General features: G+C 35.7%; 1 protein-coding gene across 1 annotated transcript; it reads right to left on the bottom strand.

The window, feature by feature from the left end:
* Positions 1-8,955: 8,955 nt before the first annotated feature.
* On the bottom strand, positions 8,956-27,508 carry LOC138820808 (albumin-like). The gene is made up of 15 exons (XM_070012679.1): positions 27,379-27,508; positions 26,516-26,573; positions 25,439-25,571; positions 23,539-23,750; positions 22,801-22,933; positions 21,958-22,055; positions 19,976-20,105; positions 17,700-17,914; positions 16,141-16,273; positions 14,788-14,885; positions 13,212-13,350; positions 12,246-12,469; positions 10,710-10,842; positions 10,073-10,139; positions 8,956-9,112 (listed from the first exon to the last, which is right to left on the bottom strand). The coding sequence occupies exons 1-14, from the start codon at positions 27,455-27,457 to the stop codon at positions 10,098-10,100; spliced, it is 1,827 nt and encodes a 608-aa protein (XP_069868780.1). The 5' UTR covers positions 27,458-27,508; the 3' UTR covers positions 8,956-9,112; positions 10,073-10,097.
* Between the last annotated feature and the right edge of the window lie 466 nt (positions 27,509-27,974).

The following is a 27,974-nucleotide window of genomic DNA, read 5'->3' on the forward strand; positions in this document are numbered from 1 at the left end:
TAGTTAATACACCCACTAACTCATCACCTTTGGCTTGCCCCAGCTCTAACTTCCGTATCATCCAAAGTGCTCTTGGCAAAGGGTCCCCTTTCTGACCTTGCCTCTTGCAAATTCGGGAGTTTAGAATTTGTCTCAAGCCCACTCAGATTTCCTAATTATTTACTGACAATTTCTCAATTATTTACTCTGCTGTTTAAGTTAACTCAGTGCTAGTTTCTAGCCACAAACTTAGGCCCTCGATCTATAGCTATCTCCAATCTCCACATCATGTGAGTCACGTTGGTTTAAATGGTCCTGAAGTTTCCTTCTATCTCAGTATTCAGTGATTTCGTGCTTCCCATTGGACTATCTTAGAGAGAAAAGTTTCATTAATGGGAGGAAGGAAATTGAGATCCAAGTTTGGTCATTCCTACACAGGCACTCTACCAATTAGGATGGTTGTTTTGTTTTGTTTTGTTTTGTTTTTTGTTTCCTTGGCAGTAATGAAGTTTGAACACAAAGGGCTTTGTGCTTTCTGAGCCTTTTGTATTAGGGTTGGCGTGACATAGATACAGTATTAAGGCTCCACACTTTCAAGTTGTGCTCTACCACTTGAGCCATGTCCATGACCCAAGTTTGTTCATTCCTAAACTGCAAATTGATTCTCAAGTACTACTCACTAGAGCAGCTGAATGTTTTCTAAGAAGTGAAAAGTCACTTAAATTTGTCCAAACTGCTTTCATGAAATGAGATTTTCCCCTATTGCCCACCCCCATATTGTGGCCAAATTTTTCCAGTAAAGGAAAATTATAGCTAATGCCTAAAACCCAAGCGTACCCATTCTTCCTAAGTAATACTCATTCTTCCTAAGTTAACAGCTAATAGCACGTACAAGCCAAATGAATACTAGTAATTGCACTCACACTCAAAATGATAACTGCAGAAACTAATGCATCCCTGAGGATCTTCGCAGAATGCATTTTTCCAAATGCAATTCAAGAAACTTTGTTCCTGAGAGAAGTCTAAAGTCACAAAGACAAACATTTTACTGCTTTTGTAAAACAATGACGCTTGTATAGCTCAAGTGGTTGAACACTAGATGTAAGAAAGCTGAGCAGCAAGAACATGAGACCCTGGGTTCACGCCCTGGTACTAGCACAAAAGTAATAAAGAACTAATCTTAATAATTAGGATATTGATGGTGGCTCTCCTAAAATATTTCTGATTCATAATTATGAATTATACATGAGTATATTTAATATTAACATAATTAATATTTTAAGATTATGTGTTAAAATTCTGTAAATTTAACCTTCTGCATTCAATATCTTAAAGACAAATGGCTGTGTTGCTCAGTTCAAAATTCCTTTTGCAATAACATGGAAAATTGTCAGAAAATTCACTTCAGGAATTTCATTTTTCTGTCTCTGCCTCTTCTCTCACTGGGTCAAGGAAAGAATTATAGACATTTCTTAAAAGTATTATATAACCTGTGTGTATTTTAAAAATATATACAATGTTGCAAGTGATAAAGGCACAAATTTATGTATGTTTAGCTTTATTGAAAAGGTGATGAGCAGGGGCTTACAGTAATGAATAATGAGGACATTTGCTTTTAATCATTGTTTCCTCGTCCCTCATTTTCTCCCACCTACTCCTCCCTAATTCCTTTCTCCCCCCCCCCCAAGTTGTAGAGTTCATTTCCAACCTAGTGTCAAGGGAGTATCAATGTTACATTAGTTCATCCTTTTCCTTGCCATTTCTGTGATTTCCTTTTCCTTCCACGGATCAAACAAACTTATACACAAGACACAAAGTACAGAAAACTAAGAGAAATAAAAATAAAGAGCTAACTACATACACGACAAAATAAGAACCTCTTGTTTACAATTCTTGAAGTTCACATTAATACGCTTCATTATATATGACCCTATGCACTTAGCAATTGGGCTACTGTGATCCCCTGTTAAGGATATCGGAGACATATTCAGGTTATTACAAATGAGGGAAACCATGCAACCTACTTTTCATTAGGTCTGCTTAGTTCACTTAATATAATTTTTCCAGGTCTTTCTATATCCTTATGAATGGGGAAATATCATTCTTTCTCATGGAAGCATAGAATTTGTGCATATATATATATATATATACATATATATACATATATATACATATATACATGTATACCACATCTTCTTGATCCATTCATCTACTGAGGGGCATCTGAGTTGGTTCCATAATTAGCTGTAGTAAATACTGATGCAATGAATATGGTTGTGCTGGTAGCTTTAGTGTGGTCTTGTTTGTGATCATTTGGGTAAATACCCAAAAGTGGGATTGCTGGGCCATAGGGGAGCTCTATGTATAGTCTTTTGAGGAACCTCCATACTGCTTTCCAGAGTGGCTGAACAAGTTTGCACTCTCACAAACAGTGCACTAGCATTCCCCTTTGGCTGAATCCCAACCAGCAATTTGTTGTTATTAGATTTCTTGATAATGACCATTCTAACTGGGGTAAGGTAGAATCTCAATGTTGTTTTGATATGCATTTCTTTTATGGCCAAAGATGTTGAGCATTTCTTCATGTGTCTATTAGTCATTCTTATTTCTTCTTCAGAGAAGTCTAAGTCTTTAGCCCACTTTAATGGGGTGGCTATTTTTTGGGGATTTGTTTTTGAGCTGTAAGTATATTTTAGATATGAAGCCGTTGTCTGTTGCATGGTTTGTGAAAGTTTTCTCCCAGTCTGTGGGCTTTCTATTAATTTTGCTAGCTATGTCCTTTGCCATGCAGAAGCTCTGCAGTTTAATGCAGTCCCACTTATCCAACCTTTCTTTGTTTTGTTGTGATTAAGGAAGTTTTGACCTGAAAGGCACAAATTTAAATGGAAGGTTTTCATCAACAGCACTTAAAACAGAGGTAGGTATTACCTTAGCATCAGCAAAGCCTTCATACTTGACAAGTAGAAGTCACAGTTTATATGTTAGTTTTTGTTTATTTTCTGCTAGATGTGGCCCCCCTACATTTCCTTTCAAAATAACCACATTCATGGGAACATGGCCTATTCTTGTATACTCCCTTATATGAGACGGTTGACCATGTCTAACAATGAATTCCAAGAAAGTTCATGAAAAGTGCAGCTCTCCCCTTGCCCTTAAGGGGGAATTTTACTTAAATGTATGAGAACAACTACATTATCTATGAAAAATGGCTGAAAACCACTCATCATGAAGCATTGATTCTGAAAAAGTGTAACACAGATGTATGAAAAAAACAAACAAAAACAGATTAAAATTAAAAAACAAACAAACAAACAAACATGTGTGACTTGGTTAAATGCCGATAAAATATTTCAAAGTCTTTCACAAAGTCTAACCCATAGACAAGACTCCACAACCGGGGCTGGGAAGGTGGCTCAGTAGTAGGGTGCTTGCCTTGCATGCATGAGGCCCTGGGTTGGATTACTCAGCACCACATAAGCCGTAAAGGCCGGAAGTAGTGCTGTGGCTCAAGCGGTAGAGAGCTAGGCTTGAACTGAAGAGCTGAGGGACAGCACCCAGGCCCAGAGTTCAGGCCTCATAACCAACAAAAAAAAAAAAAACAAAAAAAAACAAAAAAAAAAAACCCTCAACAACCTGTGCTGAATGGACGGTGAATGTATTTATTCAATGACAAGTGTTTCAGACAGTAGAAGATGTTCTACTTAACAAATCCTAGGTTCTACAAACTCTGATTTCTTTGTTTTTGTATGGTATGGATCAGGTTAGGTTGGGTTGTTTTCAATTCATTTCTTTTCATTTGAGTAGGTGGAATTTTCATCTTTTTTTCATCCCTTTTCATTGCTTTTCTTGTTTTTTTATTTTGATTTATATTTCTAGTTTTTTTCAATTTTTCTTTAAGAATCTTTTTATTTTTATCTTATTTTTATCTTAAAAACAAACTCAGGCAATATTTATCAATATTACTACCTCATTCTTCAAGAAAATAGAAGAGGCAATCCAAAAATTCATATGGAACAATAAAAGACCCCGAATAGCAAAAACGATCCTTAACAGAAAGAACAGTGCTGGAAGAATATCAATACCGAAATTCAAATTCTATTATAAAGCCATAGTAATCAAAACAGCTTGGTACTGGCACAAGAACAGACCTCAGGACCAATGGAATGGAATTGAAAATCCAGAAATGAACCCACAGATCTATAGCCACCTAATCTTCGATAAGGGAGCTAAAAAAATAGAATGGAAGAAAGACAGCCTCTTCACTAAATGGTGCTCAAAGAAAACAACTGCCCAATAAATAAGTGGGCTAAAGACTGAAAGAGAAACTTTTCTGAAGAGGAAATAAGAATGGCCAATACACACAGGAAGAAATGCTCAACCTCTCTAGCCATAAAAGAAATGCAATTCAAAACCACATTGGGACTCCACCTCTCCCTAGTTAGAATGGCTATAATCAAGAACTCTAATAACAACAGATGCTGGAGGGGATGTGGCCAGAAGGGAACCTTACTGAATTGTTGGTGGGTGTGTAAACTTGTTCAACCAGTTTGGAAAGTAGTATGGAGGTTCCTCAAAAGACTCCACATAGAGGTCCCCTATGACCCAGCAATCCCACAAACAAGACCATACTAAAGCTACCAGCACAATTATGTTTATTGCAACATTATTTACCATAGCTAAGATATGGAACCAACCCAGATGCCCCTCAGTAGATGAACGGATCAAGAAAATGTGGTATATATACACAATGGAATTCTATGCCTCCATCAGAAAGAACAACATTGCCCCATTTGTTAGGAAATGGAAAGACTTGGAAAAAATGATATTAAGTGAAATAAGCCAGGCCCAAAGAAACATAGGTCCCATGGTTTCCCTTATTTGCAATAACTAGTATATGTCTGAGGTAAGCAGAAAAGGTCAGATAAGATGATGTTAAGCGAAATGAACCCCAAGATAAAGACACAAGTGTTTTTTTTTTCTTTCTTGCTATTGCTTCTAACGTATTTATAAGGTACCACATGATTTTTTTTGTTGCTTTGTATGTATCTCCCCCATGGTATAATCCCTGTTTTCACTGTATTTGATGTTGGTATAATTTTGGGAGGGGAAGGGAAAAAACAAATTGTTTAAACAGGGATATAGGTTGACCCATTGCAACAATGAGATGTACAAGAAGCTATGTCGAAAAACAAACTTTACAATTTAGGCGGGCAAAGGGGGAGTGTAGTTGTGGAGATGGGAGGGAAGGGATGGTAGGGGAAAAACAAAGGAGGAGACAACAGTGCTTGATAAGAAATGTACTCATTACCTTGCTCATGTAACTGTAACCCCTCTGTACAGTATTTTTACAATACAAAAAACTTATTTAAAAACTCAGGCTGCTTGGAATTTTGTGTACCCAACACTGACCTAGAGTTGTTATCCTCCTCTATGTCATCCTTCAAAATGCTGAGATTACAGGTGTGTGCTATCACACAGAGATCTTTATAACTTTACAAATTCTCTTTTAGTTTTTATGATAATCACTACACACATTGCTGGTTTCATGGCTGGATAAGCCATTTCCCTCATCTATCCAAAGGTTGAGGAGAAATTTATAACAACTGGAAAACAGATGTTATATACCAAACTGTAATTATTTAAATATCACAAACATTCATAAATCCACATAGAATTCCAAATAACATGTACACATAAAGCAGGGCAGTCATGGTTAAGCATGTGGATTTGTAGACTAGGTTGGACTATTTGCCCTGTCGTTTATTTGTTCTATAACTTTGGGAAGTATTTAACTACAAACAAGCCTAAATCCATATGTGTAATTGTCCAAGGTTTAGTCCAAAGTGCAGAGTTCACAACATACAATTTTCCATTCCTCTGATTCTTTTGCTTTTACATAAATCCATGAAACTACCAAGTGGCAATATGGCATATTAAAACTGGGCCTACTATAACCACAAAGGTTTTACTCTTTGCTTTACCAATTATTAGCCATATAATATTGGGCAAATAATTTAATCTGGGGTTTATTTCATCATCTATAAAATGATAATAATAATAGTCCTCCTCATGATTAAGTAAAGAGATCTCACCAGGTAGATCTTCTACTGTGTGTGTGTGTGTGTGTGTGTGTGTGTGTGTGTGTGTAGGCAACCAGTCTGCCTATTGTGTGTGTGTGTGTGTGTGTGTGTGTGTGTGTGTGTAGGCAACCAGTCTGCCTATTAAATTTTAAAAAGCAGAAGTATTTCAAGGTCAATAAGCCTGATAGAATATCAATGTGAGTCAAGGAGAGAGCAAAAAACTTGTGGAACACCAATTGAAAATTAATTTCACAAAGTATGCATGTATGTTCCATTAATAGCATGTTCCCTTAACTGTGCTAGCTGATTCTGATAAGCAGGCATGGGTGCTTATAAACAGGGTCCTTATAAAAATTATAGCATACTTAAGGGAAACGTGTATTGAGAATTTCTCCTAAAATTCCTAAAACAATAATTACACAGAAATATTCTTTTCTAAATACTTGTCTTCCGATGATTTTTCATATAGAGTCAATCTCTCCCAAGTTTTTACAGCAGTGACACCGTGTAAGAAATACCAAAGGGAATGTTCCTTACAAATTCTTTGTCTAATTTCCAATGTGAGAGTGACAGGAAGGACATTTGGGTAGGTGACTATCTCTTAAGAACTCCATACTCATGAATGAATAAGATGGCCTTGGGGCCATTATCACTATCATTGCTGACACTTCTTTTCCTCCATGTCTTTCTCTGTGCTGCTCTAGCAAAATACCTGAGACTAAGAAATTTATAAATCATAGACGTGTTTATCTCTATTCTCAAGGCTAGAATATCCAAAAACAAGATGCCAGGAAATCATATCTGGTGAAAGGCAATTCTTCAAAGATGGCCCTGTGTATCCCACAAAGCAGAGGGCAGGTAAAAGCAAAGGGACTATACCACCACCCATGACCTCATTGGTAAAAGCCCTAATCCACTGGTGAATGCAGAGGTCTTATGACTCCATCACTTCTTAAACCACATGGGTATTAGGTCACGACATATTAATTTTAAAGGGATACATACATTCAAATCATAGCACTTAGCAGAGTTGAATGGTAGCCAGTTGTTAAGTCAGAAACTCCCCTTTTTTATCCAGAGATTTTGCAATGAACAAATGTTTAGGCTTTCCCAAAATTGCTTAAACTCAAGGCCTGGGTGCTTTCTTTTAGCATTTTTTTTTAAAGGATGGTATTCTGTCACTTGAGGCTCAGCTCTACTTCCAGCTTCTTGTTAGACAACTAAAGGTAAGAGCTTTCCTGTTCTTGTTGGCTTCTAACTATGGTCCTCAGGTCCCAGCTTCCTTCCTGAATAGGTAGGATTACAGGCATGAGCCATTGCCAACTAGATTCCTAAGGTTCTTATGTTGAAGTCCTAAACCCCTAATGCATTGTACTTAGTGACAGTTGTTTAGGAAAAGTAGAGAATAGGCAGTTAGGGTGAAAATAGTACCAAAGTTCCTGCTCTCCCTGTGATGAAGGACACAGCAAAAAGAAGGTTGTAGGTAAGCCAGGAAGAAAGCCATCACCAGAAGTTCAACTTTGTTACAAGCTGGATCTTAATCTCTCCAGCCTTCAAAGCTGAGAAAATAATTTTTTGTCATTGTTAGCATACAAAAATTGTATCAGGGGGTTTCATTTGATGTTTCTATGAATGTATGAACTGTTATTTGAACAATCTCACCCACTCTATACTATTCCCTTCACCACCATCCCTCATCCCTGCCTTTTTCCAACAGTATTTAATATGTTGTTACACTGTCATCACACATATATGTGATGTACTTTGATCCTGCTCAACCCCTAGCACTTTGTCCTTTGCTATTCTCTATCCCACTTCTTTCCCACCAGTCTACTTCTATATACATGTACATTATTACGATTTACCATCATAGCCATCATTCCATTTAAGCTGCATATATATATATATATATATATATATATATAAATGAAAACATGTGATATTTGCCTTTCAGAGCTTAGCTTCTCTCTCCAAGTATGATTCCTAGTTTTTCTTTCTTCTTTCAAATAACATAATAACGTTCTTTGTCGTTTGGGGTGTGTTTGTTTGGTTGGTTTGTTCTAGTGTTGGGGCTTGGAGCTTGTATTCAGTGCATCATTCTCTCATTCAGCTTGAATGAGTAGCATTTTTTCATTATGACTGAATAGTAATTCATTGTACATACATATATATGTACATGCATTTGATAGATAGATAGATAGATAGATAGATAGATAGATAGATAGATAGATAGATAGATAGATATTCACACATCATATTTTATTTAACCATTCACTAGATAGTGGTATTCTTGGTTTTTGCTACTAGTGCTATGATAAACATGACTGTGCACGTATCTCTCTTGTATAGTGATAAATCCTTTGGAAGAACAGAATAGTTTAGCAAAGGTCATAAGGCCGGTCTATTATAGGAAGGTTTTGTTTGTTTGATGATTGGTAGGTTGATGGTTGGTTGGTTGATTTTGTTGTTTTGTGTTGTTGTTGTTGTTTGGAGTTTGGTTGGTATTTTTGTTTTATTTTATTTTTTGTTAATACTTAGGCTTGAACTCATACACTCACTTGGCTTTTTTGCTCATAGCAGTGAGTTGTGGAAGACCCAGCCTCTGCTATTTGACCCATGCTTCCAGTATCTTTTTGGTGATTAAATGAAGATAAAAGTCTAATGGATTTGGATGGGAAGGGGAAACAAAGGAGGAGGCTACAATGCTTGATAAGAAATATACTCATTATCTTGCCCATGTAATTGTAACCCCTCTGTTCAGTATTTTCACAATAAAAAAAGTCTAATGGATTTGTAAGAAGTAGAATAAATGAAAAAAAATGAAACTCTCACAGAGTGTACAAAATTTTCAGGATGAAAACACATATTTGGAAAATGACAATCCTGGACAACAGTATTAGACTTTTCATTTTTATTGAAGTGCAGAGGGAAGAAGTCAAATATTTCAAGAATTTATGGTTTTTTTGGATAGTGTTGATTTTACATCAACAGAAAAGAAAAGCAGATGATAAGCTTTGAGTCTCCATTTCTCTTTTTCTTTTTCTCAGGGTAGACTGAAAAACAAAATGAGAAATATTAAGTGCTGCTTATATTTTCCACATCTGTTAAGGACAAATTCTGAATTGCTTTGATTGTTTTTCTGCCATTTAAGCCAAGGAAAGCAACTTAAGCCTGTCCTAGCCTTAACTTAGCTCTCCTTCTGCTGGTCTAGGCTGAGGACACAGGGACAAATGTAATGTATTCTCTTCAGCACATCACAGCAGGAGCCTTCTGCATGCTCAAGCTTCCAATAAGGGCTCATGTCTCCTCAGAGCTATTCTCTACTTGCTGTTTGTCTAAGTTATTGCAAGAAAAGGTATCTTGTGAATGTAGGAAATCTAGGAAGAATACCTTCCCACTTAGGATGGGAGGAAATCACATTATCATAGGATTAAAGGTTGTGAGATGCACAGCAGCTATTCCAGGCTTTGGTGCAGATTCTAAATAAAGTTTTAATAATATTACTCACTTGAAATAAATTCATCATATTCCCCAATAATCTATATTTGGGAAATACTTATTTGAGTCATATGAAATACTTTATCTTCAGCTGCTTTTTGGCCTAAATAAAAGCCCTTTCGTATAAGTCAGCTAGTACCTATACTACTCCAGTGATGGTGCATTGGATGGTTCATGGATCACACCATGACCTTATGTAAGACAATGGTTAATGTTTAAGCGTGAGGTTGAAATGAACTTTAGCTCCTCTTCCCACTAGAGTGGTTGTTCTTTGGGTAAATTACTTCACCTAGGTCTTTATCTATACGCTCTTTTCTCATCTAAAAAAATGGAAATAATAATGACTACCAATATGACTACTATTTTGAGTTTTAATGAATCAATATAGATAGAACAAGCTAGGAAAAGTGGCTAGCAGTTGTTTATATGAGTCTTGGCAAATGGCCAATGTTTACAATTTGACAATGATAACTATAATTAGTAGGTTTCTGTTTTCAAAGCAAAAGTATAATCACCTGAGATGCTTGTGGTTGTGGTGTTTTAAGCTAAGGCAGCTTGACTTGCAGCAACCACCTTTGGACCCTAAATACAAAGGAATAACAGATGTTGAGAAAATAATATCATTCATATCAGAATTTTTAACTATAATTTACATATGAATTGGTGTATACAAAAATGATGTCATATGAGTCACAGTCTTTACTTTCAGCTTACTATCAGGATTTATGGAAGGAATCTGTCTCACAGCCAAATCCAAAAAGGGATGAAAAATTACTGTTAGGCTTTGAGGAGGGAAGAATAGCAAATAATTCAGATATTTGTAAATCTTACCTAGTAAATTTTAACCACAAACTCAAAGCACTTTTAAGTATAAAGACACACTTAATTTGTTTCACTGATCAAAATATGTAAGGTTATACAGATACTTCCCTCTATATGCATAAGCATCACAAACTTGGAACAGATAAGGCATTATAAATATTTAACACTGTGCTACAAACAGCACAACAGGAGTTAAAAGCCAAGAACTCCTGTGTAAGATGACTGTATGTCAAATCAGCTCTCTGTTCTGCATGCCCTTCAGTACATAAAGGCCTAAGCCCTAAGCCCAGAAATGGAAATTAGACATAATAAGGAGAACAACTCCCGTACATCTTCAGAGAAGCAGGCCTCTACGTCAGCAGCCTTGCAGCAAGTTTCCAGTAAAGCTGCAACCTTCCCCAAAACAGCAGTCAGTTGTTCTTTTGTTATATTAGGCTTGTGTTTCACCAGCTCTGCAATTGCTCTGTGTTTGAACACAAAAGGAGAAACAGAGGAATCAGTTTACTCATTTAAAGAAAAGTAGAGATGGTAAGGATGGCAGTACCATCAATGAAGACTACAAATCTTGGAGCCACGTTATTATAGATGAAACTAAGGCATTCACTGTTACCTCATCCTCTCCTCCATGTAGTACTGTATTAAAATCCACTCTACTAGGCTTGGGGATGGGATCAAATGAAAAAATCAATGCAAGCCACTTAGTATTTAATGAAGTTTCCAACAATTGACATTTAGATATTACTCAAACTGCACTTCAGTATCACTCAGACTTAGAAGTAATGCCATAGTGAATTTTATAGCTACTTAATAAATCAAAATAATCCTTAATTTTGTTTACTAATCTGGAAGGTCTTGAGCTCCAGGCCTGAATACTGTCCCTGAAAATTTTCATTTGAGGCTCATGCTTTATCACTTGAACTACAGCTTAACTTCTAGCTTTTTTTGGTGTTTAAGTGGAGGTAAGTATCTCACAGACTTTCCTGTCTAGGCTAACTTAGAGCTATGATATTCAGATCTCAGCCTCCTGAGCAGCTAGGATTATAGAGGTGAGCCACCAATGCCAAGCTGATGCTTAAAATTTTTAATTAATTTAGACTTCATCTAAGATCTTTCTGCTGTGACAGTATTCGTGTTTGATATTCAAAGTTAATATCTGGGAGGCTACAAGAAATAACACTACCCAAAAGAGCGGGAGCTGGTGGTTCTCACAGAAGAACATGTAAACAAGGTAAAATTTAATGTCCACTTTGGTTTAGAAAATTCCCAGGAAACCAAATAAAAGAGAAAACTCTCAAATCAGACAGACAGACAGACAGAGAATACCATGAATTTTATATTATGACTTTTACTTTTAAGTCTGATCCTGATAATAGGCCACCAAAGATAACAAAAGTTTTTCTGCTGTTAATTTCAGAATATACTAAACTTCATGACAGTAAAAAGATACTGATTCTCAAAATTTACATTTTTATATTTTTTTAGCAAATCACTCTCAAAATCATTCTCAAAAGACAAAATCTTGCCTATGATATCAACTTCACATGATCATTCATGACTAGAAAAAAATTCTTCTATGATTTCTACAATTAATTTTCTATCATCACAAAATCATAGGTTTGTTTCGTAGCTTTTCTACCAGTCTATTCTTCGATTTTATCCTACTGTGGTTTTTAGTCACAGTATTATCCTAATTATTTGTTGTCAATATTGTAACCACCCATTGTATTCTTGAAACTTTTGTCATGTTAATAAGGCCAAATACTTGAATACTTTATTTAATGGCTATAATCACTATATCAGAAAAAAAACTGTTCAATTGACATCTATGAAATCTACAAACACATGCAGTGATGAAATACCACTCACATTTGTTTCTTGAGCTGTTGCTCCGTCTCTGGAAGTGTGCAAAAGTCAGCATGGAAGGTGAACGTTTCAGCGTTGAACTCTTTGGGAACATAGGTTTCATCCACTGTCAGTGCACTGAAGCAAGGTCGCCTATTCACCAAAGACTTAGTGCAGCATTCAGTGACTCTCTCACTCACTGGGTTCTTCTCATGCATCACACAGAACCGGTTTAGCACCAGGGACAGCTAAAGAGCAGGGAAAAAGCACAAATAGCTTCAAAAGAAGCAAAGTTGAAAATGTTCCACCAACATTCATTTTCTAAACATAGTGTAATGTAAACTTACAACTTTGAATCCAAAGTTGATTGAGGCAGTGTTGCTCAAGTGGTAGAGCACCAGCCATGAGTACAAAAGCTGAGAGCAGGAGGTCCAGAGTAATGTGCACATGTGTACACACACACACACACACACACACACACACACACACACATACACACACACACACACACACAAAATCATCTTTGTTTGTAATACCTCTACATATTTAGAATAGTTTAAGAAAATCATTTGAGATGATATAGCCCCAAAATGTGTTAGAGTGAGGAAGATTTAGTCTTATACTGACACAATCAGACAAGAAATGTACTCACTACCTTAGATATGTAACTGTATCCCCTTAGTACATCACCTTGACAATAAAATTAAATTATAAAAAAAGAAACTGAAAATTGAAGCAATAACAATGAGAATTGACTCTTTTTACTCAAAACAAGTTATTGCCTTTGTTATCTTAACTAAATCCTAAACTTGGGAGTCAGGATAATATAGGTAAACAAGTTCAGACTGATGGAACTACTATAAACACACACTACTTACACATACAGATACACACAGGTTAGTCCACACCTGCCTCTGAAAGTCACATTTATCACTATCTAAAGACAAACAAATCATAATTATTAACTTTATGATATTCTCAAAAACTCACATAGTCTTCAACACAGGGCAGTCTCTGTGCTTCAGCAAGTTTACAACACTTGGTGCCCACTTTTCCGAGGTTTCTTGAAGCCTCTACAAGAGTTGGAGTGGACACCTGAGGAGCTTTCTTGGTGTAACGAACTACAAGCCTATTTAAAAGAAACAGTCCACAGTTCTTATCCAGACAAGAAAATGTTATGTTCTAATATAATACATCAAGAAGAGACAATTCAGCTAAGATCAACTAATGTAATTTTATTTTTAACTTTATCAAATTATATTCATCTCCAAAGTGGATGTCAGTCTTGGAAGACCTTTTCTGAGTAACTACTGGAATGTGCCTTGTATACCAAACTGTACAATAAACTCTTCATCTCAGATCTCTATTATAATCTTAGAAAAGTGAGTTGACTTATTATAGTTAGGTTCCCATAGTTATTATTACTTAGCTTTTCCAATAAATTCTATTAGATGCATAACACATATGAGCACTGCAATCATCTTTGAAGATGTAAAATGAACTGGGAGGAAGTATATATATTTTACTCAATAGAGATGAGACCTCAATTAAACTTAAAGAAATACAATATGCAGGTAATCTAGGAATTTATCAGACATATATTAATTGCTTGTAAAGAATATCACCAATGAAGGTCAATGTACATGACTGCAATCTACTCTGAAGGAACTATAGTTGGTCATTTTTGTTATCCCTAACATCTATAGTAGGAAGAAGTCAAACTATGTGTATGAACTGCCATGAATGTTATGGTCCTTATGACATCTGGATTTTACTTTCACCCGAAGGTGGTAATGAATTGGAATATTATTCTATCAGATTATTAAGTTTCTATCTCTTCTAGGTAGTAAATGCCATAGGAAAACAGGTTATAACCATAAAAGTCTAGTTATATCTCTCAAATATCACTTCCCTCAAATAGTAATATTCACATATGTATCTAAATCTCTTTATTATATATTTGTGTTTAGCTGTGTCTAACCTATTGTGGTTCTGATACACAATGCATACTACTGCCTACTCAGCAAAATCGTGCTATAGCATATTTCCTCATAAAGTCTCTCTTAACAAGTTCAAGGGACATCCTCAGTTCTGATGTACCAAACTTTGTATCAATCCTTGTGACCTACATATTCTCAGGCCCCAAAATTCAGTTTTATTACACTCTGCACAGGTATAGGCCTCTCCCTCCTGTCAATTATTTGATCACTACTCTCAAGAATTCCTGAATAAAGAGATATTCAAAATACATAATGTATCTTTCCTATTAAAAGATACATGCCACTCAAGTGCAGATGGCTCACACTTGTAATCCCAGCTACAATTGGAGGACTGCAGTTTGAAGCCAGTGTAGGCAGGAAAACCTGTAAACTCAGCTCCAGTTAACTAGCAAGGAAAGTGGAGCTATGGCTGAAATGGTATAGTACTAGTCTGGGCCTTGAGTTCAAGCTTTAGTACCTGCAATAAATAAATAATAAATAAATAAATAGCACATGGCATATATCTTACTTACTGACTTAGGAAACAAATGATCAAGAAAAAACTAGCAAATAACAAAATCACTTACGCATTCTGGAATTTATATTCTCCGAGCTGCTCAAACTGCTCACAGTTATCTTTGACTAAATTTTGAGGCTCGTCCACAAGAGGCTTAAGTTCTTCAAACTAGAATATAAAAGAACTGTATTTATAGCAAAACTGAAAGATCCTATTTCAGCCCTTCCTCCTTTCTGCCCCCAAACACATTACATCCATCACATTACTTTCCAGTTGTTTTTATTGCTTGAGATTGCTGAGTGCAAATAGTTAAGCATATTCAGACTGTGGATTGCAGTAGCTAGCATTTAGCCAGATCATATGCATACTTTCTTGTCTGAGCAACTTCATATACCATCTCCAAGTTTCAGAATCCTATCTAAGCAATGGAGGTAAAGATAGTCCTGGCCTCCTAAATTTGGTCTATAAATCCACTAAGCTAATAAATTAAAACACATAGGTCAATGTAAAATTTCATTAAATGACAGGTAACAATATTTTTTATTAGAATCATTAGCCCATCTATGTAGTTGGTCCTGCGCTCTCTAAGATGAGAAAATATCATCAGCATCAGGTGCACTGTAGTGCCTGACAGTCAGTAGCTTCTTAGTATGAATAGGTCTCTTCTTATTTCTGATTATTTTGAAACCATTATATCCATAAAATCCTGTAGAAGATGTTTCCTCCTACCTAATTATCCACAAAAAGATTCCTAAGCCATCTCAAGAAGATTTTAAATATTGTAAAGAATATCAGATCCTGAATATTGATAGAACATTGAATGTGGAAAGTTTTAAAAACTGAAAGAATATTGAAAAGAAAGACTTCAAAACCTTCGAAACCGGGGCTGGGAAGGTGGCTCAGTGGTAGAACGCTTGCCTTACATGCCTGAGGCCCTGGGTTCGATTCCTCAGCACCACATAAGAAAAAAGCCAGAAGTGGCGCTGTGGCTCAAGTGGTAGAGCACTAGCCTTGAGCTGAAGAGCTGAGGGACAGCGCCCAGGCCCAGAGTTCAGGCCCCACGACCGGACCAAAAAAAAAAAAAACCTTCAAAACCTTCCCTGATAACTTCGGGATCAGTTAAATTTCTGGATAACTAAGTTAAATCTCTTGGTTTATATTTAACTTATTTTTTCTGATTTTTTGTCTCAAGCATATAAGGAAAAAGAAAAAAATGAATGGTCAGTTTTGTGAAATTGGAAATTGCTATCTTCGTATCTTTATTTTTTAGACCAATGATTCTATGGTTCATGAACTACCCTATTTAGGATAGTTTCCCCAGAATATTTAAGAACACTGAACAGACTAGATCTTGCACTGTTTTGCTTTCTCATTATTGAAATCACCTAACAGTTACATTTTTGCTTTGTTACAAAGGACCTACTGCTTTGCCATAGCATGCAGGAGGATCAGCTTCAGCACAGCATTTCTCCAGTACGGCTTCATATTTCCGGGCGAGTCTTAGCAGCATACTGACAGCATAGTCAGGGTGCCTTCTTGAATACTCATACAGGAACCTAATTAAGATGCACATGGATTTCGGTGAACAAATGGGTAACAAAAGTCACCTAAATTAATCTCAGGAATATCTAATATTCCAAAGTAAGTCATATTCCCATGCAACAAATATTTGCTTAATCCCCATGCAGCAAAGCCTAGTGACAAAGAAAGAAAGAAACTTGAGGTCCCTAAGTTTAAGGCTCCTTGAGTTCAAATTCTTCTTTTGACCATCATTCTAATTTGTTATCTTAAGCAACTAATATAAACTAATAGAAACTTCATTTCCTCATAAATACACTGAGGATGATAGTAGTTAGCGTAGTGAGGCACAAACCACATAATCTGTGGAAAACAAATATTGCTTGTTGTTTTCTGCAAAATTAATTTGATTTAGACTACATTTCAAAAAGATGCTACAATAAAGATAATCTTTTAATTTTATTATTATTATTATTATTATTATTATCAAAGTAGTTGTACAAAGGGGGTTTCAATTCAATGTCACTTTATGAGTATAATGAATCTTGATCAATGTTATTCCATCCATCATTCTAAAATTTTCCTTTTCACTCTCCATTTGAGCAAAATATGTTAGGGAACATAATTATAGTAAATATTACCTTAGCACACAGAATACAATAATTAAACACTGAAAATGTAAAGTTTATTGCTATAATTACTTGCAACATATAATCATTTGTATTCTGCCAAAGAACTGAAAATATAGCCTCTTTAACTAACTGTGAACCATCTGGTGCCATGTTATATATTGCTTTTCCTACATCTTTCTTGTCTTCATATTGATGGACAGATATAGATATATAGATACTAGATAGATGACTAGTAGGCACTATTTTTTGCATTATAATATTTAGATGTTTTGGAGATACCCTTAGATTAAATAAAGAAATGAATGCATATATACATAATTTATAATATGCAGAAAATATTGATAGAGATATTTCCAAAACGAATCCTAAGGTACAAAGATCTTCTGCTTGAAGCATGGTGTATTAATTTAAAACATGAGCCTGGTACAGGCTACTCAGGAAGCCAGAAGCAGATCACAGTTCAAAGCCAGCTCAGCAGCAAAGTTTGTGAGAATCTTATCTCCAATTAACCACAAAAAGACAGAAATGGAGCTGTAGCTTCAGTGGTAGAATGCGAGCCTTGAGCACAAAAGGCCTAGAGTTCAAGCCCAGGACTGGGGGAAAAAAAAGTCATTATTTTAAATCAATTACCTTTTTTGAAACAAACTTCATAAACTACTAAATTAGAAGATGACAATATTTTAAAATTAGTTAACTTTTTAAACAAACTTTGAAAGCTTGGGAGAAGGACATGGAAAAAACATTTAGGGCCCCATGAAATTATGTTCATTGCATAAAGAGAGTCCATCTTCCTGAATGACACAATTCTATAAAAACGGAATGGTCTACTTACGTGCCCAGGAAAACATCCTTTGCCTCAGCATAGTTCTTGCAAACCTCACTATCCTGAACAAAGTCAGCCTCTAAGGGGGTTAGGTCAGCAGGCATGTCGTCTGCTTCCACCTCAGCCAGGCAGTGGGCTTTCTGCAACACAGGCTTGTCACAGCACTCCTTCAGCTTACTGGAGATTGAATCCTGATTTTCACACATGTATTTGGCTAGTTCCACCTGTCAGCAAGATGAAAATAGTTCATCATAAACTGGCATCACTGTGCTTTTCTCCAGATCGTTACTTTCTGAAGTCAATCGTTTTTTCTTTTTCTTTTTGTTGGTCATGGGGCTTGAACTCTGGGCCTGGGCACTGTCCCTCAGCTCTTCAGCTCAAGGCTAGCATTCTACCACTTGAGCCACAGCACCACTTCTTAGCTCTTTACTTTCTGTACATAACAATTTTATTGTGTTCTAAGACCTATGAACATGAACATGATCTCAGTCAGTGCTCTTATACATGGAACTCAGATAGAATAAAACATTTTTATTAAAAAATACTAGTCAGTGCTTCATAGATGAAGATAAGAGAATGGCTATTTAAGGCCAGACCAAATTAGTAAAACCCTCTCTCAACATATAATCCAGGCATCAGGCCTAGGTCAAAATCTCAGATACTAGAGATGTGGAGATAAAAGGCAGACCTAGATAAAACCTTAAGACCCTATCTTAAAAAAAATAAGCTAAAAGAGAAAGGATTGTAAGTTTGGTCCAAATACAGTAGCATACTCACTTCAGAACTGGGAGTCCTGATTTCAATACCCAATGGTGAAAAGGCCACTCAAGAACAAGATAGTGTTTACTTATTGATTTTAACTAATTGATCTCAATTATTTATTAATTTTATATTTCTACAAAACAAGTACATGAATGCTGTTTCAACTGAAAGTCATTATTTCCTAAATATTGACTCCAAATACCTAAATAATGTATAGGAGTCTTGAAAAAAATGAGTCAAGATTATAATCCTAGGCCTGGCTTACATATGAAAAATATCTGCCTTAAATTTTCTAATGTCACGATAAAGATTCTGAAATGTGTTCATATCTCTGTTCATTGAAATAATGACCAATTAAAATTTTAGAGGAAAATAGATTGTGTCAAATATTTGTAAATTAACTGCAAGTTAGCAAAAAGAAAATACAGAGGAGTGAGAGGACCCATTTCTACAGATCTGTGACATACTGTGACATACTGCCCCTTCTCCAACTCTTCCTATCTCTCCAGAATATCTAATATATAGCTAGTATGTAGTTTTCCTCCTCCAGGTTAAGCTTTTATTCTCAATTAAGAGGCAGACGCCAACCTTTGCAGGCCACTTCCTAATTAGGAGAGCAATTGAAAAGTGCACCGTAAGCTTAGAAACAGCAAATGCTGTTGCAGCATTATTTACCATAGCTAAGATATGGAACCAACCCAGATGCCCCTCAGTAGATGAATGGATCAAGAAAATGTGGTATATATACACAATGGAATTCTATGCCTCCATCAGAAAGAATGACATTGCCCCATTTGTTAGGAAATGGAAAAACTTGGAAAAAATTATATTAAGTGAAGTAAGCCAGGCCCAAAGAAACATAGGTCCATGGTTTCCCTTATTTGCAATATCTAGTATATGTATGAGTCAAGCAGAAAAGGTCAGATAATGTGATGTCAGGAAAATGAACCCTTAGATATGTATTTTAATGTTTTTTTCTTTCATGCATGTGTTTCTAATGCATTTATAAGATTATCTCTTTGTTGCTTTGTATGTCCCTCCCCCACAGTATAACCCCTGCATTCACTATATTTGATGTCAGTATAACTTGTGGAGGAAATGGGGAAAAACCAGTTGTTTAAGGATACAGGTGGACCTGTTGCAACAATGAGAAGTACAAGTTGTCATGTCCAAAATGAGCTTTACAACGTCGGTGCGGGGGGGGGGGGGGGGGGGGGAGGGAGGGAGAAGGAGAAGGATGGGGATTGGGGGGGAGGGAGGAGGCTGGGAAGTGATGTGAAGGGTAAACACAGGAGGAGGCTGCAGTGCTTGGTAAGAAATGGCATTATCCTGCCCATGCAATTGTAACCCCTCTGTACAGTATGTTCACAAATAAAATAAAATAAAATTAAAAAAAAAAAAGAAACAGCAAATGCGGCAGAGAAGACCAGGTCAGTGGCCATCAGCTCTCACTCATGACAGTAGACACATTCCTTCTACCACTGAAACACATAATCATCCCAAAATAAATCAATGGCCTTTACCCTATCATCGGCACATTCGAGCAAATCACCGTGGCAGCACTCCTCGTTGATTTTGGTCAGATCTGTGACAAGCTTGGAAACCTCTGCGAAGTCAGCTTTGGGAAATTTTTGGCTCATACGAGATACTGCCCTAAAAAAGAGAATTCCCCCAACAAACTATTAGTAACATATAATACTTCATTTGAAATCACTAGGAAAATACCACTTGTAACAAAAAAAATCAAGACAAAGACAAATTTTTGTTAGTTTTTTGTACTATATTTTAATTAAGAAGTTAACATTTTTCTGAAGCAGAATTAGTCATTGCCATAGACTATGTAAAATGGATAAAAAGCCAATAATTCATAAAATCAAATAGAAATTTTGAAAATGGTATCAAATTTGGAGCCTTATCTTGCAGATCTGACTTTATTATTATTAGCAGTACAACAAATAAATAATAGGTATGTAAATAATAATATATTCAATAATAAATAAACAAATAAAAAAGTATTAAAAAGTAATAAATGAGAAAATAAATCATGTAATTTCTATTAGATGGAACCATTTTTATTAATCATACTTTTACCAAGAAATTTCTCTAATACAGGCTCTAATCTCTATAATGAAGTTATAAGGTTACTGTTCTTTTTTTTTTATTCATTGCAGAGTTATTTAAATCTCACAAAGGAAATTTCTTTCCCATAGCCAATCCCAGCCTGTGTAACTTTGCATTATTTTCAATAAGTTTGCTTTGTTTAGCACTTTAGTCTGGATAGGAAGTGGTGGTTTGGATACGCAGAATAACTGGCAGATATATAAATTATTAAATGGCATGGAATATCTATCATTTTCATTTTCTCATCTGCTAGGTGGATTCATTGATGACTAACAGGGGTTAGTCAACTGATCATTGACTAAGAGGTATTAGTCATTGGAAGGACAATGAATGGAGAAGTCAAAAGAACAGGTAGCTTTTTTCTTGTCTCAGATAATGAAGGATGCTCCTACAATTTGCTAAGTAACATAAAACACAAGTTCCAGCAAACGAATGAGACAAGGAGTATATTCAGAGCTATAAGAGCAGTAGCAGTGGGAACTTTGAGTTATTGGATAGTTGACTTTAATTATTAGGAAATAAAAGGACACTTTCAGATTAGGAAGAAAGATAAATTAAAGACCCTGACTATACTATTATTAAAAAAAATAAACCATTAGCCAAGCACTGGTGGCTCATGCCTGTAATCCTAGCTACTCAGGAGGCTGAGATCTGTAGATCACGGTTCAAAGCCAGCCGGGGCACGAAAAGTCTCGGAGACTCTTATCTCCAATAAACCACTCAGAAAACCAGAAGTGGTGCTGTGGCTCAAGTGGTAGAGCGCTCACCTTGAGCTAAAGAGCTGAGGGACAGCTCCTGGGCCCAGAGTTCAAGCCCCACGACCGACAAAAAAAAATAAAATAAGTTCCCCAATCTTTATACACCAATGTGATTTATCTGTATTTTAGGACAAAAAAAAGTCTTCTATATTCTTGACAAATTAAAAGAAAGGAGACAGAAATCATTACCATTATCAAATTATCAAGAACTTTCAAATTATTACTGGTGTTCTTCTGATTCACTTTTCTTAACTTTTTATGCTTTGGGCTTGGGGATTTTTTTTGTTTGTTTGGTTTTGTTTTGTCTTTGCCGATCCTGAACTTGACCTCAGGGCCTGGACATGTTCCCTGAGTTTTTTTTACTCAAAGGCAGCTTTCTACCACTTGAGTCACAGCTCTGCTTCTGGCTTTTTACTAGTTAATTGGAGATAAATGTCTTACGGACTTTTCTACTCAGGTTGGCTTCAAACCCCAATCCTCAGATTTTTCCCAACTTAACTTGCTACCTTTAAGACAAAGTTATATATTTGAAACATTATGTTAAATACCTTGTAAGTGGAATATTACCAACTGAATAATTCTCAATGTATCATTATAAAGATACAAACTGTATTATAAATATTTACCATGCTTTGAAGGCTCTTTTTCCAAATTTCTGCAAACTGACACACTTGAGTCTCTGCTGAGCTGATGACATCAGTACTTTTTCTTTCAATGCATCTAACTATAAAAGAGAATCCATTTTAACAAAGAAAATTCTCCACCAAACAAACTGTCATAAACTCATACCAAAATATACCAAAGTGAGAACTGACACCTAAATTCCCAAGGACTCCCATGGCAATAAATTCCTATGCTCTGTAGAAAGAGGGGGGAAAAATCACTCTGCTCATAGTAGAAGCCTTTTACAGCAAAAAACAAACAAACAAACAAACCAGCATGGAGATATTCCCAGGGGGAAAGGCCTGGAGAACATGCTAATATCCCAGGAAATAAACTGTACTGACACCCTATCTTTGGCACAATTCACTTCAGTCCCTCCTCCATCAGCTTTCTTAAAAATCAATTAATTCCCCCAGGAAAGGGAATGAAGCATGTGATCACTTATGGAAAGAATAAATGACTTCTTGCTTTTAGCTACAACAAACTCTCTATTCTGCATTCCCTCCACCCACACCCAAACCCCCACTCCCCCCCCCACACACAAATTGTCTGAGGAGATAAAAACTGTGACCCCTTATTGGTGCAATCACCAGCACTGAGTTCTAAGACATTTAGACATATGGAGGAGGTTCCTTTTGTCAGATCCGCACAGCTCCCTCTAAAAAGCGAAAAGGATGGACCCTACAGAGAGAATGAAAGAACTTTGGGGCAGAATGGGGAAGGCTCTTTTGACCCAAATCTAGGATAAAATGGTCAAAATCCGAGGCTACATTGTGAGCTGACTCTTCCTCCTTCTAAAGGACTACCTTTGGTGTCAGGCAAGCCCCTTTGTCAGCAGCTTGGCAGCATTCTGTCATCACGTCTTTGTACCTCTCAGCATAGTAAAGGAGCTCTGGGGCATAGAAGTAAGGATGTCTTGCGGCCACTGCATGCACATAACTGAATTTTGTGAAAAAGAAAACAGACAATCATGGTTGTGTAATAACATAATATTGTAAGACTATTAGAGTCAATATTCTCCCCCTCAATGTTCAAAATCCACAGACTTGTAATTTATCAAACTTAATTTGTACCTGATAGCCTATCTTTGCTATTTTGAACAAAAGGATAAATGTGTGTGTGCGCGAGGATAACTTTCTGTCAATTTGTCCATCTGTATTTGTGTGCACACATACCTCATATGTGTGTATTATATGCAAATGTTTAAAAGTACTACTGTGAAAATGACCTAATATGGCTAACTTAATGTAAAATCAATCCTGGGAATACCTAAATTCATAATATATATATATATATATATATATATATATACTTCAGAATATTTTAAAATATGCCACACATTTATATATAGATTCTATCTTATTTCAAGATCAAAAGATCATCAATCATAACTCTATATGTAGAGTTTTATGATATCAAAATTGCTCTTTAAAATATCATCCTGTGGACAAAACCTCACATACCTAATGTCTAAAATAGTTTATGTAGGATACTTGCTGTCATTATAATTTTAAATTTTGAATCCTAGACATTCAGTTACTTACTGTCCCAAAAATTGGCCCTGATTTTCCTGAAAGGCGGTGCACATGGCATCAGGTGCTAGTCTCACAAGAGGTGGCAGGTCAGGGCTATCGTCTTTGTGTTGCAAGAAGCATTCATTTCTCTCAGGTTCTTGTTTACCACAGCAGTCAGCCAGCTCACCGTATTTTTCACGAAGAGATGGGAGGGAACATAGTTTATCTCCAAAAAGAGTGGGCTAAATGGGAGAGAAAAGTCTAGAACTTAATGAGAAGTATTTTGTTTCCTTTATAGTCAATGAGCAGCACAAAAATCTAATATGTTGCAAAAGCTGAATTTAGGAAATCATATACTTTGTATGTACACATATGCACAATACATATGCATGTTGAAACAAAATATAGCATATATTTTTTAAAACTATTCATAGCAGTACATACAATTTTGTACCAATTACAAATAAATTTAAAAATAAAACTTTAAAGGAATAAGATCTTTTAAATCATACTAATAAGGAACTTAAAAAATTCATCTCTTCAGTTCCCCTTGAATTAACTGGGAAAGTGTAATGATGGAATTTTTAACTACGTAATTTTCGTGAAAATCTATTGCCACAATTTACTCATGGTGAATACAAGAGAAAGATTTATGACTTTAAAGGATGTTTATTTATTCTGTTTTCTGTCGGACACAGTGAGAAGAGCCAGTGTTCTGACAAAAACAATCAAGTAAAACTAGTCTTTGGGATAGCAGGAGACTATAAATGAGGGATTAAAGTTTTCAATTTCCCATTTGCTGTGCTCTTTTTTGATAGATTCAACCTTTGGAGCTATACCATTTATAACTAAGGAGTAACCCATTCTATCATACATTGCTACTGCATTAAAATATAGAACCATTTGTTATTTAGAACTGTTCACTGGAAATAGGTCCAATAATTCCTGTCCTTCCTCATTAATTTTCGTTAAAAATGTCATTAGAACCTCACAGAAGATACTGTTCTACTCAGAATTTATGTTTTTAAATGCATTTTAGGAATCCCTGTACTGCCATAACATCTTTAGAGTTAAAATACTGTGAGAAATGGGTATGTTCATTAAGAAAGGAAAAAGAGTCTAGTGATCAATAAAAAATGGCTTAGTATTTGTAGTAGTCAACATGTTAAATGTCCATAGACCAATGAATGGATAAAGAAAATGTAAGGGAATGAATTAAGAACATGCTGAATGTACATACAACAGAGTACTAATCAGCCATAAAAAGAAGGAATTTTTACAACTGATACAACCATGGATAAATTTTGAGGACAATACGTTATACATAATAAGCCAGACATAAAAAGATAAATTTTCCTGAGGGATCTGAAGTGGTCAAATTTACATAATCAAAGAGAAGAATGAAGGCTGGTGGGAAACAAGGAAAGAAGGAAATAAGAGTGTTAGTTATCAATCCATTTAAAATTCCAGTTAGCAAGATGATTAAACTGTAAAGATTTGTTATATAATATTGTATGTAGACTTATTAATAATTCCTTATACACACAAAAATTGAAGAGGGTGGTTCTGATATCATGTTTCTACTTTTAAAAACCCAAAATTAATAAATGCTTTTAAAAAATCTATCACTTCTAGACTCTATGTAAGGGAGTCAAAGTTTCGAAAGAGTTTTTTTCAAGTGACCAATTGCCATTTTAGAAAGCATCACTGCTGTAACATGTGGCCTCAATGAAGAAGTATTTTTGAAGTTGTGGACACAGCTAATGCCTCCATCCCAGAAGAAACAATAGCTTAGTCTGTTTTTTTTAACTATGGAGCATTGATTATGAATTTGATTGCTTAATAACAATTCTAAGTGAAAAATATTTTTGTGAAATATTCAGAATTACTTAAATAGAAGAAACAATCCTCAAAATCCAAATGGACTTACAATTGATTTGTCACAGTTTTCAGCTGATTCATCAGCAGCACAAGTTTTGGCAAACTCAGCTACTTCTCTGACTAATTTCGTATGATCTTCAAAGGAGCACTTCTGGAGATATTGAGAAAAGGCGATCAAGACCCTGAAACAAGAAACATGGGAATATGCTGCATAATACAAATTTGATACAAAGCAGTAACCTACCATAGGGACCAAATCATGCAGATGGGCACATTCAATATTTTAGATACAACTATATCCACAAAGTTTATTCATAGCAAGTTCTCTCTGAGGCCTGACCAGGTCTCTTTTTCTAAGAAAAGAGAATAAATATTTATATCACATTTTAATGTACATATTGTGCCTGGAAGTAGATGCAAATGTGTAGAGTAAAAGAGAAAACTGTATATCTGTAAAAACTAGGCATTATATAAGTTCTTGGAGTTATTTTAATACCAAAACCCACACACATCATTTCATTTTATATGGCTTTAAGAGGATACTGATTTTCAAAGTTAAATCATTGTCTTGTTTCTTACTAAAATATTATTAAAGCTGGAGATTTGGCTCTCTGAAAGAGTACTTGACTCACATGTGGTAGACCCTGAGTTATAGCCTTAGCATTATAAATAACACCCAACAGTATTAAAAATATTTGCAGAAAGGCACAGGACTACTTGCTATGTAGAAGGTAGTTAGAGAGAACTGCCAAATGAGCCATATATTACACACATCTCTCATACTACTTATAAGAATTCCAACAATTCCAGGTTATTTAAAAATTTCAAAGTTTCATTATCTAATACAGTATGCACTAGCCATGTGTATCGAGAGATTTAATTAAAATTAAACACAACTTGATCTTATTTTCCTCAGCTTCACTCACAATGGTTAAAGTATTTGATAGCTACATGGCCAGTGGCTGCCATATTGGTCAGTACAAAGGCAGAACATTTCTGTCAATGCAATTTATCAGACAACATTGCTCTCTAGTCTAGTCCCTGAAGATGGATCTCTATCAGCACTTTAAGTAGTAACAAATGCCAGAAGAAACCCTGAGTCAGAATCTTCAGTAGTTGAACTTACAAGGCTTTGAAATGCTCTTCTCCCAGATCATTGAATCGATGAGCAATCTCACTCTTGTCTGGTGGAGGAGAAGAAAACACCATTTTTGAAACACTGAAGACAGCAAGTAGTTACTATGTTACGGATAGCTAGATAACATATAACTTTCCATTTAACTTAGGTTAATCATCTGAGGATGGTTGCAAACTAATTTTTGCATTTAAAGAAATAGCTTATAAATGAGTATTAACACTTGGATAAGAGCTAATGATCTGATAATGTCTGTAACAGCTACTGAGAGGATACCTTGAAATAAAGTACTAATGAAAGTTCTGTTCCTAATGTTAGTCACACAGGCATTTTAAAATAAAGCATGAAACTGAAGATAGACCTTTGTGATACAAATGAATTCTATCTCTAACACTAGTCTGTGCTCAAGTCACTTTCCTTTATGTGCTAACAAAAATTATTAACACTAAGTAATTTGCACCATTTTTAATCTAGTATATAATCTTATAACTATATAAGAGCTTACAAACACAAAATAGCACACAATAAAAATAACTCCAATGCGGGCCCCAGTGGCTCATGCCTATAATCCTAGCCACTAAGAGGGTGAGATCTGAGGGTTGAGGTTCAAAGCCAGCCCGGGCAGGACCGTCCGTGAGACTCTTATCTCCAATAAACCACCAGAAAACCGGAAGTGGAGCTGTGGTTCAGAACTGAAGAGCTCGCGGACAGCGCCTAGGCCCAGAGTTCATGCCCTATGACCGACAGAAGAAAAACAAAACCTCTAAAGGAAGACAATTTTTTCAAGACTCATCATTTACTGAAGCTCTTATTAGGAAAAAAAATAACGAATAATGAAAACACAGATGACTTACGTGCTTCTCGGCGAAACACACCCCTGGAATAGGCAGAGCTGAAAAGAAGGAGGAGGGAAATAAAAGTTACCCACTTCATTGTGCCAAAGGCTTGTGGGTTGATAGGAGAGAAAAGTAGGATGGATGCAGGGAAATTTGCACTAATATACTTCCTTAACCAGTAATTGTAGATTATTAACTAGATTCTGCTTGTATTTCATTGGCTCCCAACTGATTACAAAATCATAATCTTCTTGCAAAAAAATTGTTTGACTAAATCCTTTGCGTAAGTTTGCCATCTGTAACTACCCCCCTCACAGAAGATTGTCAAATCAATTAAGTTATGTAAAACATCTTGCCAATTTTACGTAAGAGTTCAAATGAGTTATACCTATTATTCATCACTCTGTTGTGCATTTGCTATTTTTTTCTCATCTAAACCAGCTGTTATTAAGCAAATGTCTTTATTTGGAAATAAAAACTACTAAAATTCATGCTGAAAATTGCATCTATTACAAATTCCAAGTATGCCTATTTTTCTACCATAATGAGGAAGATGCACACAGAGAGAGACTTCATAAGCTGCTATGTCTTTTTCATTTTTCTGAAATTATTCT

The sequence above is a fragment of the Dipodomys merriami genome, unplaced genomic scaffold (genome assembly GCF_024711535.1).
Source record: "Dipodomys merriami isolate MVZ:Mamm:240054 unplaced genomic scaffold, mDipMer1.0.p SCAF_9, whole genome shotgun sequence".
NCBI lineage: Eukaryota > Metazoa > Chordata > Mammalia > Rodentia > Heteromyidae > Dipodomys > Dipodomys merriami.

Excerpts from the sequence above, each read along its gene's own strand:
- LOC138820808 (XM_070012679.1), bottom strand. The coding sequence starts at position 27,457 with ATGAAGTGGGTAACTTTTATTTCCCTCCTCCTTCTTTTCAGCTCTGCC. Across the intron at positions 22,934-23,538 it reads CAGGGCCAATTTTTGGGACA|TTATGTGCATGCAGTGGCCG; the intron begins GTAAGTAACTGA and ends CACAAAATTCAG. Across the intron at positions 12,470-13,211 it reads TGCCCTGTGTTGAAGACTAT|CTGTCCCTGGTGCTAAACCG; the intron begins GTGAGTTTTTGA and ends CCTGCTCTTTAG.